We start from the raw sequence: 17,474 nt of genomic DNA, 5'->3' as shown, positions 1-17,474 counted from the left end.
GGAGAGGAAGGAGGTGGAGGGGGGGGGGGAGGAAGAGGAGAAACATGCCACTCATTAACTCCTCTGCCACAGTCTTGTTTCTCATGATTGGGTGGCAATAAAAAAGTCTGTCACAATTTGTCAAAGTTAATGACTCAATGGCACACCAGCACTCAAGGGCTGGAAGACACGCTAACATATGTCGAATTAGTCAATAGCTTTATAATTGCAGAAATAAGGATTCCGGCTTTAGCCAAATGAAGCCGACTTAGAAGGTCCTGAGAGGGAATTTTGCAATTTGGTCAGGTCGATTGTAGAATGGCAATCACCAAGGCTTGGCACTGTTCTCCTCATGCAATCATGAGTTTCTTCCTTTTGCTGTCTTTCTTTCTTCCTTCCTTTCCACCTGTTTGAGCTGCTCGGCGTGCGTCTTCTTTCTGACCTGTGGCTCTGGAACAGCGTCTAGCCTCCACTTCAGCCCCTCTATCTGTGAACTTTGTAAGACTGATAAAGACTGAAACACCCAGATGGACTTTCCTTTGGTCTGCCGTCTCCCTCCCTCCCTCCTTGTCCCACCAAACACACACATACGGCAAAGACACTCCTCACTTCTTCCCCCCCTCCACCTCCATTGTGTGGCTTTGGGAGTGACACGTTTGTCATTGCAGTATTGTAGCTATTGGTTAAATACTGTCTCCCTCCCCTCTCTGTCTGTATGTCTGTGTCCCATTTCTCTGTGTCACTTGAGACTGCAATTACTAATGGAAGTTTCAGCAATTTCTTGGAGTGTTGCATGTAAAGCGGGAACTACAAAACTGAATCAGGAGCAGTCTTCTCGCTATGCTGGATGAGGTAAAAAGAGATAAATCTGCAAATAACAACAATTGACTTTTCTTCTTTTTCTTGTTGCTTCTTTTAGTGCTTTTTTATTTTATTTTTTTTTTAAGTGGCTTAGTGTAGATTTAACAAACGATTCAGATACAAGTATTTGGTTGCAAATAATTAGAATAGTGCAATTATCTCCGGTTCAGCGTGGCTTATGCGTAGTTCTGTATTTCCACAGCTGTTGGGTGCGCAGACCCAGGTGTTTACAAGTAAACCACCATTGCTGACACACTGTTTGAACAAAACTCTGAGGAAAGAAACAAATATTATTGCCCAGTCGTGTGTCTTGAAAACCAGCCAATCCGTCTACAGTAGTGTTCAGTTGAGTTGAAAAAAAACATATACATAATTTGGAGATTGCTTACACACAATTAGTGCACGCTTTTTTACATTAAAAATGGTCAAAGAAAATAAAGAGCTATTGGCAAGATTAAATCTAGGAGCTCTTCCAAGATTTCTCTGGCTGGGAGCTTGCTTGAGTAGGGGAATTCACTGCATGCGTGTGTGTGTGTGTGTGTGTGTGTGTGTGTTCACATGTTTGCATGAGAGGGAATGTGGGAGAGTGTGTGGGCGCTTTAGTGTGTGTAGTTCAAGAGGTAGTACCGGAGTCCCACCCTGTAGACTAGTGTGATCACTAAATGTCAATTTGGGGGGGAGTCTCTGCAGTGCTGGCCTCCCGTCGTCACACTGCTTGTCAAGCTCGCACCACATGTGTGTCCCGTCGCCCACACCAACCGATGATCACCATGGAGATGTCCCCTCTCGGAGAAGGGGGTCAAGCAGTATGTCTGGCGCTCTGACTAATACTTTATGTTTGTGTTAGGGTGCTGATGGGAAGGGAAGTAAAGAGCAGGCGATGTTGGTCATCTTCCCTCTGTTTTCACCATCCAGACCCCGTCCACCGCTCCTCTTGTTTTTCCCCCTTTCCTTTTCACTCCCACTCTTTTTTCCCCCTCTGTTTTTTTTCTTTTTTGCTTCTCTCACCTAAACATGCATCTGGTCGCACTGTGTGGTCACGTCACTCCCTCAAATCCCCGGACAGAAGCCGAGCGTGATGTTGCGGTGCCGGTCCGTCACTGTGATATTTGCATTCGGCGAGGGGCAATCAGTGGGCCAGCAAGTGCAGGTGTCAAGTCTGACAGGGAGTCGTCCTTATCTGCCGCAGGTGGCTCCCTGTGATAGGCTGAAGGTCAGAGCAGATCTAGTATATATTCACGACAATGGCCTCTTTATTTTCTTTCCTTTCCTGCCCAAACAATGGTCAGTGATAAGGAAGTGTGTGTCTGAACAATCGAGATCCTGGTGAGTGGTGGAGTAGTTTCTAACTTTTTGTTTTATTGGTGAAAAGACGCAAAACAACAGAATCTCAGCCAACAATTTGGATTATTAATCATTAATCTTTTCAGTCATTTAGGCAGCAAAAATATCAGATAGCTTAATGCAACCTTGTCAAATATAAAGACTTTCTGGCATTCTGCATGTTATAATGGCTTGTTTGAAAAAAATAATGAACTAAATTAAAAAAGCATGAACCATACTGGATTTTTAGCAATCAATTCTAATATGAGTTATAAATTAAAATGAAAAAAAAAAAAAAATCCAGAGCATTACCAGACTTTTGGATGAAGTCCGTCATAATTGGCCATTAAAAATCAATGCATGTAGTAAATTTGACATTTTTTTTTAGTTAAAAATAAACTAAGGGGGTGTTTGAAAGAAAATATGTAAAGTAAACATAGCTTTAGAATTTCTGTGTTGTAATCGACCTACAGCGAGCTTTACATCGGTAGAGATGCATCTGTAATAAGAAAATATTGGCTTGATAATATTCCCCATGCTGATATCTCAGCCGGGCTCCAATGAAAGCTGTTGTTTTTTGCAGATTTATTCTCCTCAGCTTTTTAGTTGAATCATGGCATTAACACAGTATTTCAGAGTATCGGCTCTGCTCCCTTACTTCTAAACTTACAAAAAAAAAAAAAAGCTGAATCTTTCTGGAGTTTTAGGATCTTTTGCACAGCATTTTCTCACCTTACCTACCTTGCTCCCCTCATTAGCTTTCCTCTGCCTACTCCACCTTTGCTGCAACAACTCTTCCCCACCTTTCCAATACACCAGCTTGCCTGAGCCCCCAAACCCACCTCCCCACACACCCCCCACACTCCCTTGCTATCTCACTCCTCTACCTTTTCGCCAACTTTCCATTCGTTCTCCCTCTCTCGCTCCCTGTCTCCCCTTGCACCTTTCTTTGAACCTGGCCTTGTGTCTGTGGACCCAGAGGTCTGTCACTGGGCAGATGGTTTGATCTCTGGCTGGGGAAATGCTTTGAGGAGAGCTGAGAGGGGCCAGGGGCCTGGACTGGGGGCCTCTGCTTGGACCTGCTGTCTACACAAAAGATGGGAGAAACTGCTGCTCCCTTGATGCTTCGGTATTTGAACTGACAGTATAGTCCAGTGTTAACGCTGTGGTACATCCCTCCATCTGTATAGGTTGCACTGTCTGAGAGCATGGCATATGATAGCCAGATCACAGAGTTGTGTTTTTTGGTCCAGTATTGTTATATTATGCTCCCTCTTCCTCTCTGTTTCACAATATCAAAGCCAGCTGGGTCCTTTATCCGTCCGCTTCATAAACACGCATGAGTGTCCAGAATTACATGCGCGGCTATTTATCATGCAAGCGAGTCAGGCTGAAAGTTTCATCATTGATCTGATTTGAAAATTTAGGGGTAGTGCTCATCATGCGGAGATTTACTTTCTGTGACTGTGTAAATCCACATAGCATAAGTAGGAATGTTGGAAGCAGGAGTTTTACTCCACCGGGTGCGTGCTTGAGTCTGAAGTAATCGCATGGGTGTTGTGTCTGTGTATGTGAAGGAATGCGGAGCTGTGGTCAAAGTGGAAACTGGACGTCATCTGGAATGACAGCGCATGACGGATGTCATCACTCAAAACTCAGATGTTTAGGCTGTCCTGTTATGAACTTTTAAATTCCTAATTAATGATTCTTATCAGTGACAACTGTATTACAATTTCATTGCTCGCAGGCAGCAGCAACACATTTTGCAAATTTTCACAAAACGTTGAGTAAAGTCTTTGATATGACAGATGGCAAAACAAACAGCTGGAAACTGTGAAAACGGTGAGCAATGCCAACCTGCCATTTTATCTCCCAACAGTAATCTGAATACATTCAAACTTTACTTGTTATTTCTTCCACTACTTCTGGCACTTCTGGGCGTTTGAAATCTTGACCAACTTATGATCTTTTCATTCTTTGGGCCAACAAGCTCTAATGCTGCTACAAAAGACAAATTTTGCTGCAGTCAAAGCAGGTGAAAACAAAGTGCAGCGCCAAACATCTGAAACTTATGTTTCAGATTTTCACAGACACAATATGTTCACACAGAACAATGAAGTTCAGATGCTCTTCATTGTTCACTAGGCTTTGTTAAATGTTTATTTACGTAGCCCGCTTCAATTCCAAACTTCATTTTCAAATTTGGCCCCTTTTAACTTCAGACCAACTAGTTTACAGTATGTCACAAAGACGCCTTCAAAAAGCGCCAAATCCAAACATTGTATTAACATTTGTATATATTTTTTCAGATTTGAGATACATTTCCTGATTGACAATGACTCTTAAAATGTGTCACATTAATTGAACGTCCACGCAAGCAACAGACATGGCTGCTTCCATTTCTTAGACTTAAAGAAAGGACAAAAGAGAGAGGAGAAGAAAAGAGTGGGGTCCCAGGTCTCCACATGAATACATGAAAACACATGCTTCTCTTCTCCTTCTGTAATCCACTGGGGACTCACGCCCCATTTGGTTCCCATTAGCATAGCTCTGGTCGCTCTGCCCTGTGTCAAAGCCCAGACGCACAGCTGCACAAAGGACAGGGACCTCTGGCTCTGTGACTGCCAGCCGCTGGGCTCCAAACGAGAACTGACATGGAGGATGGGCCTTACACTGTGGGGACTTGAGAGGGAAAACACTCTGTCCTGTGGACTACAGTTTCCCCCCCTGTATTGTATAACACTGTTTTAAACTGAAGTCAGTGCATAAGTGATTAATCGTTGTTTATTTTGTACCACTTTGTAAGGCAAGAAAGCTCTGTTTCAAGTCAAATCCAATGTATAAAATCAAACAAGCAAAGATTAGCCTTGGCATGCGGTATTTGCTCCCCTGTATTTTGTGGCATGCTGCGTCTGACTACAAAGACTTTCTTCATTCGGCGTGTTTTATTTGTCACCTGTTTCCAATATGGACATTGTGAAGTCCTGATCTATCTGACGGAGTCAGGGCCCGTTTTATGACACGCAAAGCTGCTGTGCCTCTTTTCCTACACATGTTGGCTGCACATTTCTGGCAGGAAATTGACAGCATTTCAGCAGCTAACTCATGGATGAGATAATATCTTGTGGGTGGAAGAGAGGACAAGATGCTCCCAGTGTTTTACAGTGACCCTAAGCAGAGACAAATTTAAATCTGAAGCTGCTGCTGCAAAGACTCACACACATGCACACAGATGCGCACATACACACAGGGTTTTCATTTAAATCTCGGCTTTGCTTAACTCACCAAACAAGAAATGTGGTCTGTAGCTGTGTGTTGAACATGGTAAAGGTTTCAATTAAAGTAGGAGGAACAATACCCACCCAGCATCCAGCAGCTGTCTGGGTTGGCTTCATTGTACGCTGCAGAGAGAGGATACACAGAGGCTGAAACAGACTCAGCAACTGGTGTTTTAGTGGTGTTTTTTGTGGCATTTAGTTACAACGTCAACCTTAAAAAACAACAGGGCAGTAATACAGTTGTACAGGATATTAGTTTAGGATCACTTCTGTGGTTTCATCGGACCTGTAGAGGCCAAAGCAGTGTCTTTGTTGACCTCTGCATATGCTGCTCGGTTTAGGGCTGGACTGGCTCGTATGTATCTGCATTGATCTCCCCGTCGATCTGCTTAAAATTATCTTGGAGCCGACTACAAAAGTCCAAGCTGAAGCCATCTCGTTCCGCAGCTCCTCTTTCCTGCAGTTCCTCAGTCCATCTGTCCCACTAACAGTCTTTTAATTGAGAGTCCTCTCCAGTCTGATGCTGGCCATTGCTGACTGTCAGTGTTTATACAATTGGGCTGGGACAGGGACTGCGAGCCAAGCAAAACATCCATGAAACATCAAGCCTGCAGCTAAACAAAACCCAGCAGTGAGACACACACACACACTTGAGCAAGATAAGGGCTGAAAATGATGCTTTTCTGAACGCAGCTTGGTTAAGTTGTTGACCATAACAGTAACACAGAAGCTGTGAGTGAGTGTTGACTGTTGTCTGGGTCTAATTTCTACAGCATTGTGGGATTTTCTTCACGTTCTAGCTGCTCCGTTTTCTAGTGATTTACAAAGTCTCACACACGGTCAGTCTCTCTCACACACACACACATACACACACTCTCCTCTGTCCTTTTGCTCACCGTCGTCCTCTTTAGTTGCGAGCCAAAGAGGAAACCCTGGCGAGACGCTAGCGCAGTGACTAATGTTGTGTATCTGGCCGGGCCTCAGATAACACAGCCTCCTCCCCCGGCCTGCTGTGACAAATATGTGTGAGTGTAGCGGTGGGATCTGGGCCCAGGCCTGTCCCTGACCCAACCCAGGCCAGACACAGGTTAAACCACGGCCAAATGCAATCCAGAGCCGTGCTCGCCACAGAAGCAGAGTTTTGAAAACGTGAGATCATGAGAAGTAATTTTGTCTTTCTTGTTTCCTCTGACAAGACACACACTCACACACACACTCACACACACACATACAAACTCACATCTTTGATGATCTTGTTTTTGATGGCCATCTTTGACACATCTGTCTACTGCCTCTCTTCAGTCTAATCTTTTATCTCATTGTGTATGATCAACCTTGATGCCATCACATCACAAACATTTCTTCTGTTGCTCTTCTCTTACGCGTTCCTAACTGAATGTAGAACAATGCGCAAATTAATACGAAGAAATAACAGGCACAGTCCGTCCCCTCCCTTCCCTTTTTATTCCCGTCAGTGCCTCTTCAGTTGAGGGGGCTTGCTGCTTTAATGCTTCTTAATGCTGTTGTCTGCTTAATGGGCCAGATATGAGAGGTGCTGCTAGCCGGCGTAATAAGTCAGTGATTAGAGGGCGCCTTGTCACAGCAGCAGCCCTGCAGACAGTGGCACGCTCTAATTGCCGTATTAGACGCCCCTTAACTATCTTGTCAGCTGTCAGACCCCAGCTCGTAAACAGCAGAGGTGCATCTGATATTTCCATTTGTTTATTTCCATCTTCTGCTGTTAGTGCCGCCGCACAGAGAGGTAATTAGAAAAAGGCCTGAGTTGTGTGACATCACTGAGCTAAATTTGGTTACTCAAGATTAGATTTTGCTAAATCTCTGTGAGGAGAGTTACGTACTGTGTAAAAGGCAGTCATCTGTGGCCAGAAAATAAAATAAAATAAATTACAATGAGAATTTGGGTGACAGATAAAGAAACAGACAAAAGGTGGACCAGTGTGCAACATGATTTGGGCAGTAACCAGGACATTTATATTTGCTGCTTAGCTGCTTCTACTTTACATGATGCCAGTTAATTATGGTCACTGCAATTTCCTAAAGTGAAGTCTTCATACTGTGTAAATTACACATTTTTTCTGCACGGTCTTTTAATATTTACATTCGATGGGAACCAGTGAATTTAAGATATTTTTGCTCGACTTAATGATCAAAACTGTTGCTGATTAAATTTCTATTGATCTAATAATCTCAGCTCTTAATACGATTGAAGGTTTGAATTTGAAGAGAGCAATTACAACAGCATTTCTCTGGCATTTCAGAGTAATCGTTGTTTTAGTGTTAATTATAATGGGATAAGAATATAATATAATATTACAAGCTTAAACAGCTTTTAATGTTTGAAGAAGATTCTAGGCTACTTAGTGAGTAACTTACATTTGGACAATGTAGAAAAATTACAGGTGAAAGGTCACAGATTTGACCCGATAGCCTTCACTTTGAAATGTTCGTGAAAGGCCATGTCTGCTTAGTGTGTGTCCTTGAGGGAAGGAACACTGAACTCATTTATTGCACGTTGCTCTGGATTAGAACGTCGGCTCAGTGCATAACGTACGTACGCTCCGACTGACACATGGCGTGTAATCCTTACACACTGTGAGGATTGCCATGCCCGCACCTGGAGAGCTTAAAAAATGGTGTAAAGTCAAATAATCTCTGTCTCCTGTCTCATTCGGTGTCAAACTGTGAGGTGACATGGTTAGAAGTGGTGTAATTTTGTGTTTAATCTTGGATTAGCCCGTGTTCACTTTGACACCTCCAGCAACTAATCTGGTTTACAACACCTTAGGGCGAGCAAGGGGGGATTCTGATAGATTTTATGGTCCCTTAGTAGATTAGCTGAGTTTTATATCTTGAATTACAGGATATTGGTGTAATCCACAGACTAGGTATATGTTATTTGCTCCTGTTAAACACCAGAATGTGCACATACAGAAAAGAGCAGAAGTACTCTGTTATTACTGCTCGCGCCTCTGTCCTGTGATGTAAAGGCTGATGTCTGCTGCTGATCCTATTCTATCTGGAAACACTGATTGTTTCTGGCATTGTGAAATATAGGTTGTTGGCACAGACATGGACTACAACCTACAACCCTCTGTGTGCACGTCTGTGTCACATTACTGTCACACAACGGCCTTGTGAGAAAAACAGAGAGACAATATCAGATGGCATACTCAGTGCAGACTATAAATTCATAAAGTTTCACGAGCTGATAAGTGCGGCTCTGATGTGAAAATAAGCTGTCATTTTGTCATTGTGGTTCTCTCCTTGTGTCTGACAGAGACTCTTGTGTCTTAATATCTTGATCCGACAAGTTTCCTTGCAACTGCATCATTTGGATTTTGTCAAAATAAACACTGAGCTACTCGCAGCAGTCACCTTGTACACTACACCCAATTCCCTGCCTTACACATTGCTAAAATATTTTCTCTGTAATTTTATTGACTGCAGCTTTTTCTTTACATTACAAAGAATTAACACGTTGGAAAATCCCTCAGTCATTCAACACTAACTCAACACCACATGCACCCATGTGTACCGAATCTAAAATGCATTATTCTCTCCATGTTGTACTGCTGTTTATGAACTTGTACACGACAGCCAGCGTTCTCAAATTACTTTGTAATGTTAAGAAAATGCATGTTTGACTTTTTTTTTTTAAAAAAAGGAAAAGTCCTGCGAAACAATTCCAAGTTTTTTTTCCCCCAATAACTAAGATTTGCTGCACCAATCCTCCTACAGCTGCAGATTCCCTTTAGGCAGTTTAGGTTGCAGAAGTGTTACTATCTTTATTCATCAATTCGTCTTGATAAAGTAAAAATGTCTGATAAACAAAGGGCTGCCAATGCTTATTAAGATTCATGTTTCTAATTTCTTTTTGTCTTTGTTTCCCTCCTTTTGCTCTGTCTCCTTGTTTCTCCGTGTCAGTGTGAAAATTTACAGCTCGCAGCTGCTGCACTCATTTGAATGATGAAGCTGTATTCATTTGTGCAGATTTCTGTCTAAACCACACACTTTCTCCACACTCTACAATCTTTTCATTGTTTGAAGAATGAGAAACATCTTACGAGATCAAGTGAACTCCTGTAAAATGTACCTGAACATTTGCTAGATTTTTATAAGCCCTTTATGAAGGAGTAAGCCTCAGCAGACGATGCATTGTGCTGCACTGAGTTGCCCTCGTCAAGTCTGGACACTTAACCTCTCACTACTAAAAGCTTTCCGGGGTCAGACTAAGTGCAGCTCCAGTGTTGAGTAATGGAGCCTCAGTCAAAACAAGTTACATTTCTGTGTTTTCAGAAAGGGAAGTCCTTTGTTGGTTCATGTGGACTCAGCAATAGTACTGTATATGGAGAGGCAGAGTCACACACTGGAATCAGGTCACAGCTGGGAAATTTAGGGGCTGAGACTTATTGTCTGTGACAGTGGATGCAATGTTGTCATCACATTTTTAAGAAACTGTTTGGTCAAAGTATAGTCTTTGGTATGAAATGGATTGCTGTTCTGCACCAGTCTGTGTAATACTCCTCACCCTCTGATTTTTTTTATTCGTGTCTGTCAGCTGAAAACTGCTCCTTGGTTCTATTATCTCTCTTTTCTGCCCAAACTGTAATTAATGTGGATTTCTTCTTTTTGTCTCCTGTGTCTCTACAGGCCATTCGCTGCACACTGGTGAACTGCACATGTGAGTGTTTCCAGCCAGGGAAGATTCACCTACGAACATGTGACCAGTGCAAACATGGCTGGGTAGCTCATGGTAAGAAAATTAATTGTTAGTGCAGCTGTTGTATCTAGATCTGGTATAAATAAACATGATCAGAGTTTCTGACCCTCATAAAACTGTTCTTGCTGTGGATTAAAAGGAGGTCCTGACCTTCATTTCTGTACTCTACACAGCAAATTACTATCGATGCCAGTAGCATGAAAATTACTTTTATATCTCGCAATTGTAATGTGCTTTGTACAATTTTTCTATTTCCTCTAGAAAACATATTCTCTCTGTGGGTGAGAATGTACTAAAACCCAAATGTTTTCGCTAATCTTCACAGCAGAAGTAACTTTGCTGTTCTTGTTTGCTTCTGTATTTTTTTGTTGCTTTCAAAGTCTTGTTTTTTGCATCTTATACCAGATCAAAAAAAAAAAGAAAAAAAAAAACACAACCACAAGAGAGATAGAGAAGCGAGAGACCACACCTTATGAGTTTTTCACGCGGGGTATAAGAAAAAGGGAGAGGAGGCAAGAAAGTACAAAGAGAAGGAGGAGGGGGAAAAGATAAAAGAAAACACCTGTTTGGCTTGCGTCCGCACAAGAGCAGGCCACGGGCCCTTCAGCGGATCGCACAGGACCCCATTGACTATTTTTTAATCTCTCCCTCTGAACTGTCAGGCACCCATCGCTCCTCTCCCCCACTTTTCATTTCATGTCGGCATTGGCAGGGACTCTGACAAGTAGTTCTTCATTTTTTATTATGTTCGTGTCTGGCTGCGCTGTGTTGTCAGGCAAAGCCCTCGTCAGCAGGAAAAAGCCGTCCCAGGATCAGAGAGAGACCCAACCAGGTGTCACCCAGACAGGCAGAGAGGGAGAGAGAGAGGGAGGGAGTAAGGGAGGGAGATGTATGAGGTAAAGGAATAGAGAGGGACTGAGGCAGAGAGGAGGAGAGAAAGACTCGACCAGGTGTCGCCCAGACAGTCAGAGAGGAGAAAGAGGTGACTGAGGTTGCAACGGCGTGGGCATTAACAAACGTACGATCCACTGCGCTCACAATTAGGCTTTATGAGGTGCAGCCACAGATTCAACTTTTATGCCCAGATTTTTACCACAACATAAAGGCTCCCTTATCATATAGCTGGAGTTTGTTGTGGCACTTAGTCGGGGTTTTTCCGCAAGACTTTTTGATTCTAAAGTTGTGAAAAGTGTATTTTTATTGAAATTAAAGTCACTATAAGAGTCAAAGATATGACAGAAAAAGGACAGTCGCTCCCTAGTGGATCATTTCTTGCTATTACTTAACAAATTACACCCAATTTACAACCAATTTACACGCACTTTCTTTGTTGTGTTTCCATTCATAAGAAAAACTGGGAAATTAATAATAATAATGTTTGCTAGACTGACACAGTATAAACGTGTGCAGAAAAGAAATAATACGTTTGCGGTCCCTCTCGCTTCTTTTTATAGGGGCTTTTTTGGTCCATTTTTTTTGTACAGCACAACGCAGACAGTAAATGTAGGGAAAGAGTAAGTGGGGAAAATCCAGTGCAGTAAAGGTCCGTCCAACTGTGGTATGCACCCTCCTCGTTCAGCCATCACTCAGCCCTGTCCCTCTCACTTCTGAGTCCAACCGTACAGCCTTCACTTCGTAGTACTGTACATGAACCATATGTGATTATAAATAAATAAGCAAGGCCAGTCACAAGTCAACATGTATCAGCGTTAAGGTATCCAGCGAAATGCAGATTGGGGTCGTGGTGGAGACAGAGCAGGCAACTCGAAATGAAGATGCCAAGGCAGCGTAAACGTTAAAGAGCACGAGATTAGATTAAATAGAACGAATGGCCGATAATAACATTAATGCCGCTGCTTTTATCTGATAGATAATGTATGTTATCGGCTATGCTGACTGTGCAGTCGCTTATGAGGGAAGATTTGAGACGTGAGAGAAACTTGATAGTCATTAACCGGGCCTCTCTGTGTATCTGTGTACGTTTTTTTTTTTTTCTTTCTCCCCTTGTCACCTGGTCATCCATGCAGCTCTGGACAAGCTCAGCACCCAGCACCTCTACCACCCGACCCAGGTGGAGATCGTTCAGTCCAATGTGGTGTTCGACATCAGCAGCCTGATGCTGTACGGCACCCAGGCCGTACCCGTCAGGCTCAAGATCCTTCTCGACCGCCTGTTCTCCGTGCTCAAGCAGGAAGAGGTTCTGCACATCCTGCACGGCCTGGGCTGGACCCTCCGAGACTACGTCAGGGGCTACATACTGCAGGTCAGTGACCAACGCGTATGCTGCGGCGCCACACATGTAAAGCACCGTACGGTTTAGTGTGAATGTCAGGACCAGATATCAGCGGTACTCGCTCTCTGCATCCCCACACATGCTTTTATATTTGCCTGCAATTTTCAAGTGATTGTTGAAAGTGGGAATTATGTCCGTTGTGATCACCACCATCACTTTCTCACCAAGTGTAGCTACAGATTTCTCTGACATCGCAGTTACTTTGAGAGGTATTGATCAAAAGCACAACAGTGACAATCTAGACCACTTCAGTCCCACTGCCCGTCCACTTTCTTCACATTTTCCCTGCTGTTACTTCTACTTCACTGTGCCCCCTTTTCCTGCCCTGTCAACACTATGCCCCACTGCTGGAAAAAAAAAAAAGAAAGGAATAAAAAAAAAAAAAAGTGGAGAAAAATGTCACGCCAGCAAACTATAAAACCACTGTAGCACGTTTCCTCTCTCTCTCTCTATCCGTCCATCCCTCCCTCCCTCCACCCCTCTATCCCATATAATTGCAGTCAGACACATTTCTCAATCAAAGGTACAGAGGTTTTGGTGTTGAAACCCAAACCAAAGTGTTCCTGAATGAATTAGTTAAGAGTGAGTGAACATGTGCATGTGGTTAGCAGTGTGTGTGTGTGTGTGTGTGTGTGCGCGCATGTGCTTATCTGTATGCATATATGGTCTAGTCTTCCAAGAGTGTAAGTGGAACAGCATGGTGACGAGAGGTTGGTTTGTATGTGGAAACAGCTTCTGTGAGTAAAACGCTCACCATCGAGTCACTTTCTCAAAAAGAACGCACACAAAACAGCAGTCACATAGAAGTCAGTAATATATTAGATCATGTTTGCTTGTTACGGTCTGTTTGTATTTTATGAAAGACATAAATGCATCTCTAAGTTTAGGAAATGAAAGAAACTATAATATAATAGAATAGAATAGAATAGAATAGAATAGAATAGAATAGAATAGAATTAAAATCTAGTAGCTTGTTACGTTAATATTCATATTTCATTTGTTTATATTCTTTAATTGTTTTATTATTATTTTTAATTGAAACAAAATAAAACATTTTGGCGTCATTATTCATATTTCATGCATTTTTTCTGTTAACTAATTAACTGTTTGTTCTAAGAAATGACAATTAGAAATAAAATCAAACAATGACAATTGAAAAACATCACATTTTAGAAACCGGACTATATTTGCTTGATTAAACAACAACGTTTGACCAGTTACCAAAACAAAAAAAATTTCCACCAATCGCCCGCTGTTTCAGCTCGAAATAAAAAACGTTTTCATTGTTCAATCCCAATATTTTCCCTGAGAGAGCTAACTAAATGCTACAGACCTGCAGTGTGAGAAAGCCTTGTATTGAGTAACCTTTAGAGTGCTGTGGTTCCCATAGTTGTAGCCTCTGTGTTTTTATCAGCTGGTTCTAATAGTCAGCTGGTGGGAGCACCGTTGCTCAACTGCTCAGCCTCATGTCACGCTACTGGCTAAATCCTCTAGATCTCCTCAGAAGGGCTTCAAAGGGGCCGCGGCCACAGAGAAGCAGCCAGTCACTTAAGGACAGTAAGTAGTCATTGTACGGCCCTATTAGCCTGTAAGTAGCTATGAAATTCAATCATCTTCCCCGAGCCTCCAGGCAACGCTTTATGTCAGGGGTGTGTTCCCCACCACTACGCCGCACTAAATGAGAGATAAAATGAGGAGAACAGTATTGCAGATGATAGATAATAAGTTGTCTTTTTTATACTGATGTCAGGGGACGTTATTTGATGATGAATTACTTTACCGTAATCCTAGCAGTCAGGCCTTCAAATGCTTGCTTGTACTGATTTAGGATTTGAACAAAAGTGTGGAGGCCACAGGAGTAATGATGTTAATTTCTATTTTAATGAGATATGCTGTAAATCGCCATCATTATCCAGTAGATACATTCACTATTTCTTAACTAATACGTTCTAATTAGGCCTTTCGTTACTTTACATTTTAATTGATGATTCTGGTTGACACATTGTGTGTATTTAAATGTTATGGATATCTTTGATTTTCTCCTCTTATTTCTTTCTATACCTTGTTTTTTTCTTTTCCAGTACTATGTGACAGTGTGTCCCAGTGGTAATGAACAGTTTACAGTGAGTGACAATTTCAGCTTGTGTGTGTTTGCTGGGTGTCGGAGATGCACCGGACAGATCGACAGAGTTTACCTGCAGCTCCTCCGATGCCTGACCACATGCTTATATTCTGCAAACGTATAAAAAAAAGACTCCAGGAAAACACACGCTTCAGTATTCGGCTCTCTTTTTCTGACTGATACATTTTCCTTCTCTTTGTGGCACTAATTTTAAGCGGGCTACTTCACTAGGCGGCCCGTGGAGTCAGTCGTACCTCCCAGCTGAGCCAACAGTCACCCACAATCACTCCCTAGCCTGCTCCTTATCATCATTTATGTTCTTCGGGTGTAAATCACACAGCTCACATGCTTGCGCACACACCAACTTTGGCTTTAGGACCTACGAGGAGTGTGTGTTTGTGTCTGTAAGCTTTTCTCTATGGATGTTGAGGCTCTGTGAGTTATGTGCTCTCAGGTGGAGACCTGCACTGTGCTGAGCTGAGTGCAGGATTACAGCTTTACCAAGACTCATCTGGTTTGATCAGTACGCACAGCGAGTGAGCCAAACACCTACATACCTTATGTACCGTATACATTCATGCACAAGAATAGCTTGGAACAATCATTCATGTATTGTTCATTCATATCACAAGCATCAGCGCTGCCTCAGCAGCAACCTGCTTATACACTCGTGTAGCTACACATAGCATCAGTGCATTTTTATAGATTTACTTTCAATATTATAACCGCTTTACTGACGGTTAGATTACCCTGCAACACAAATTCATAGACTTCACAATGAAGTAATATTGCAAAGGTGCCATCAGAGCTTTTTAGTTCAAATTTACAAAAGATACCTGACCTGAATATGTGAGACAAAATGTACTCTCCACTCTCCTCTCTTCCATTCACTGTATATCTAAAGTAAATACACCGCATAGGTGTGACTAAGTACATTTACACTCTGCAGTTTACCTTTATAATAGGCTCCTTAAACTGAAGAAATTAATCAATACCATTAAAAGTTCAATGGCGTATCATGTGGGCAGAACTCTGATTTGTTTTGAAATATACATGACATCAATAACCATTAACGCAGCACATAAAAAGATAAAACCAAAAACAATAAATAGTAAGCAGCAGGAAGGAGCATTTTGCCGCTGACAGACAGTAATTCCTTACTTTAAAATATCTCTGAAATCATAAGAGGTTTTCACCAGACAGTGATGACTAAAAGTTGTGTGTGTATCTGTGTGTGTAAGGTTTTGTTTTTACCCTTAACACTTCTTTATTTCTCTGCTATTCCTCCTGTATTCCCCCGACTTCAAGTTCAATCCAAGGCAATATGTGAACAACACAGACACATTTACTCGTTGCCAGAATTCCTTGCCCTTCACTTTGGCAGGACTTTTACCTTCTCCACTCCTCGGGCCTTCATCCTTTTCTCCTTCCCTCCCTCCCTCCCTCCCTCCCTCCTCTCCCATGGTTGTTTCCAGACAGACCCACGGCCAATGTGCACCAGATGCCCCCCTCACTCCACCCCATCCCGCAGCCTGTCACTGCTCACTCCTCTGTTCGATACCGACAGATGGAATTGCTATCAGTGCTGGCTTCTCTCTGTCTCAGCCTCTGTCTCCCACACTCCGCGCTGTCTATTTTGTCTTCCTCTTTCTTATCCCTTACCAAGTAAAAAATAAGTAGCGAGAGAGAGAATGAGTGGAAAGAGTAAGAGAGAGAGAGAGAGCGCGAGAGAGAGATACAGCCTTTGCAGCCAACATGTGGGCCGAAGCCCAGGGTTTTCCTGAGCGACATTCTCAGTAATGTTCTGTCCTTGTAGAACATTGGGCTGCCTCCGCTTTTATGAGATGTGGTTTTCCTGACTCCACACGGCTTCCAGGAGACCCAGATGGAACCGCTAACAACCCCCACCGCCGCCACGCAACCACACACACACATACTGTACACACACAAACAGTCTTAACCCTAATTGCGCACACAATCGGAGGAATGCTTATTCAAACTATCAGGCACACACGCAGCCACAAAATCACACTCATCCACCCCAACGGCTCTCCAGCGCAGGGCTTTGTTTCAGTGGCAGATGGCTGTGCATAAGGTTGTGTTTAAAGTTAATAATACAGTAAAACAATCTCTGCAATTTTTTTATTTTTTTTTTTAAATATATATTTATCTACCTTCTTGTTAAATGTATTGTTTCTCCAATGAGTACGAACATCAGATGTAGGTGGAGCTTTTTGGGGAGTGTTTGAGGGCTGCAGGGGGGCTGTGCTGGTATTAAAAAAAAAACCCTTGTGACTGTAATGTTGTACATGTGTACTTACACATGTGGAATATGGGATGTAATTACATGGATTAGGGTGCAACAGTGTTTGTGTAAGACAGGAAACCATTTCCAGTTGCAGGTGGGTCCCGAGGCCTTAGCAAAGGTACCACTCGGCTTCTCTATAGTGGTTTAGAAAGGTATTTATTGAGTTAGAGTCACATTTCAGAATTTCTGTCTTATTTTTTTTCTTCCCCTTTCCCCCACTGCACTCCCCCCTCCTCTCCGCTTTCTGTCTCTCATTCTGTCAACTGTGAAGGTCACCATATCTCTTGATCCTCGCCTGAGAAACTTCCATTTTAGGTAGTCAGGCTCCGTGCAACAACTTTTTTTGGACACAATCCTCGTCTCCAATCTCCTCCATACGGCACACTTGTAACCCCTATTTTCCTCCTGTCCTCCTCTCCACCCTCCATCACCTCCCAGTGCCTCCCCTTCTTTCAGAACCTGTTTTCTGTTATCACTACTTAATGCCTCACCCTGGGAGATGGACGGGGGAGAAAGCATTCTCCTAAGGTGGAAATTCTTATGTTCATATGGTTATGATTTGGTGGGGA

General features: G+C 42.7%; 1 protein-coding gene across 4 annotated transcripts in view; it reads left to right on the top strand.

Annotated features, from left to right (window-relative positions):
- bnc2 (basonuclin zinc finger protein 2) overlaps positions 1–17,474 on the top strand; it is a 95,771-nt gene that overhangs the window by 39,339 nt on the left and 38,958 nt on the right. For all 4 annotated transcript variants that reach the window (XM_008287432.1, XM_008287423.1, XM_008287440.1 and 1 more), the window contains 2 exons: positions 10,113–10,215; positions 12,210–12,445. In XM_008287432.1, the coding sequence (XP_008285654.1) occupies positions 10,113–10,215; positions 12,210–12,445 (339 nt within the window). The remainder of the gene's footprint in view (positions 1–10,112; positions 10,216–12,209; positions 12,446–17,474) is intronic.

Source organism: Stegastes partitus, unplaced genomic scaffold (genome assembly GCF_000690725.1).
Source record: "Stegastes partitus isolate 25-593 unplaced genomic scaffold, Stegastes_partitus-1.0.2 Scaffold11, whole genome shotgun sequence".
Classification (NCBI taxonomy): domain Eukaryota; kingdom Metazoa; phylum Chordata; class Actinopteri; family Pomacentridae; genus Stegastes; species Stegastes partitus.
Note: the sequence above shows the minus strand (reverse complement) of the source record. Positions and strands in the feature narration are given on the sequence as shown.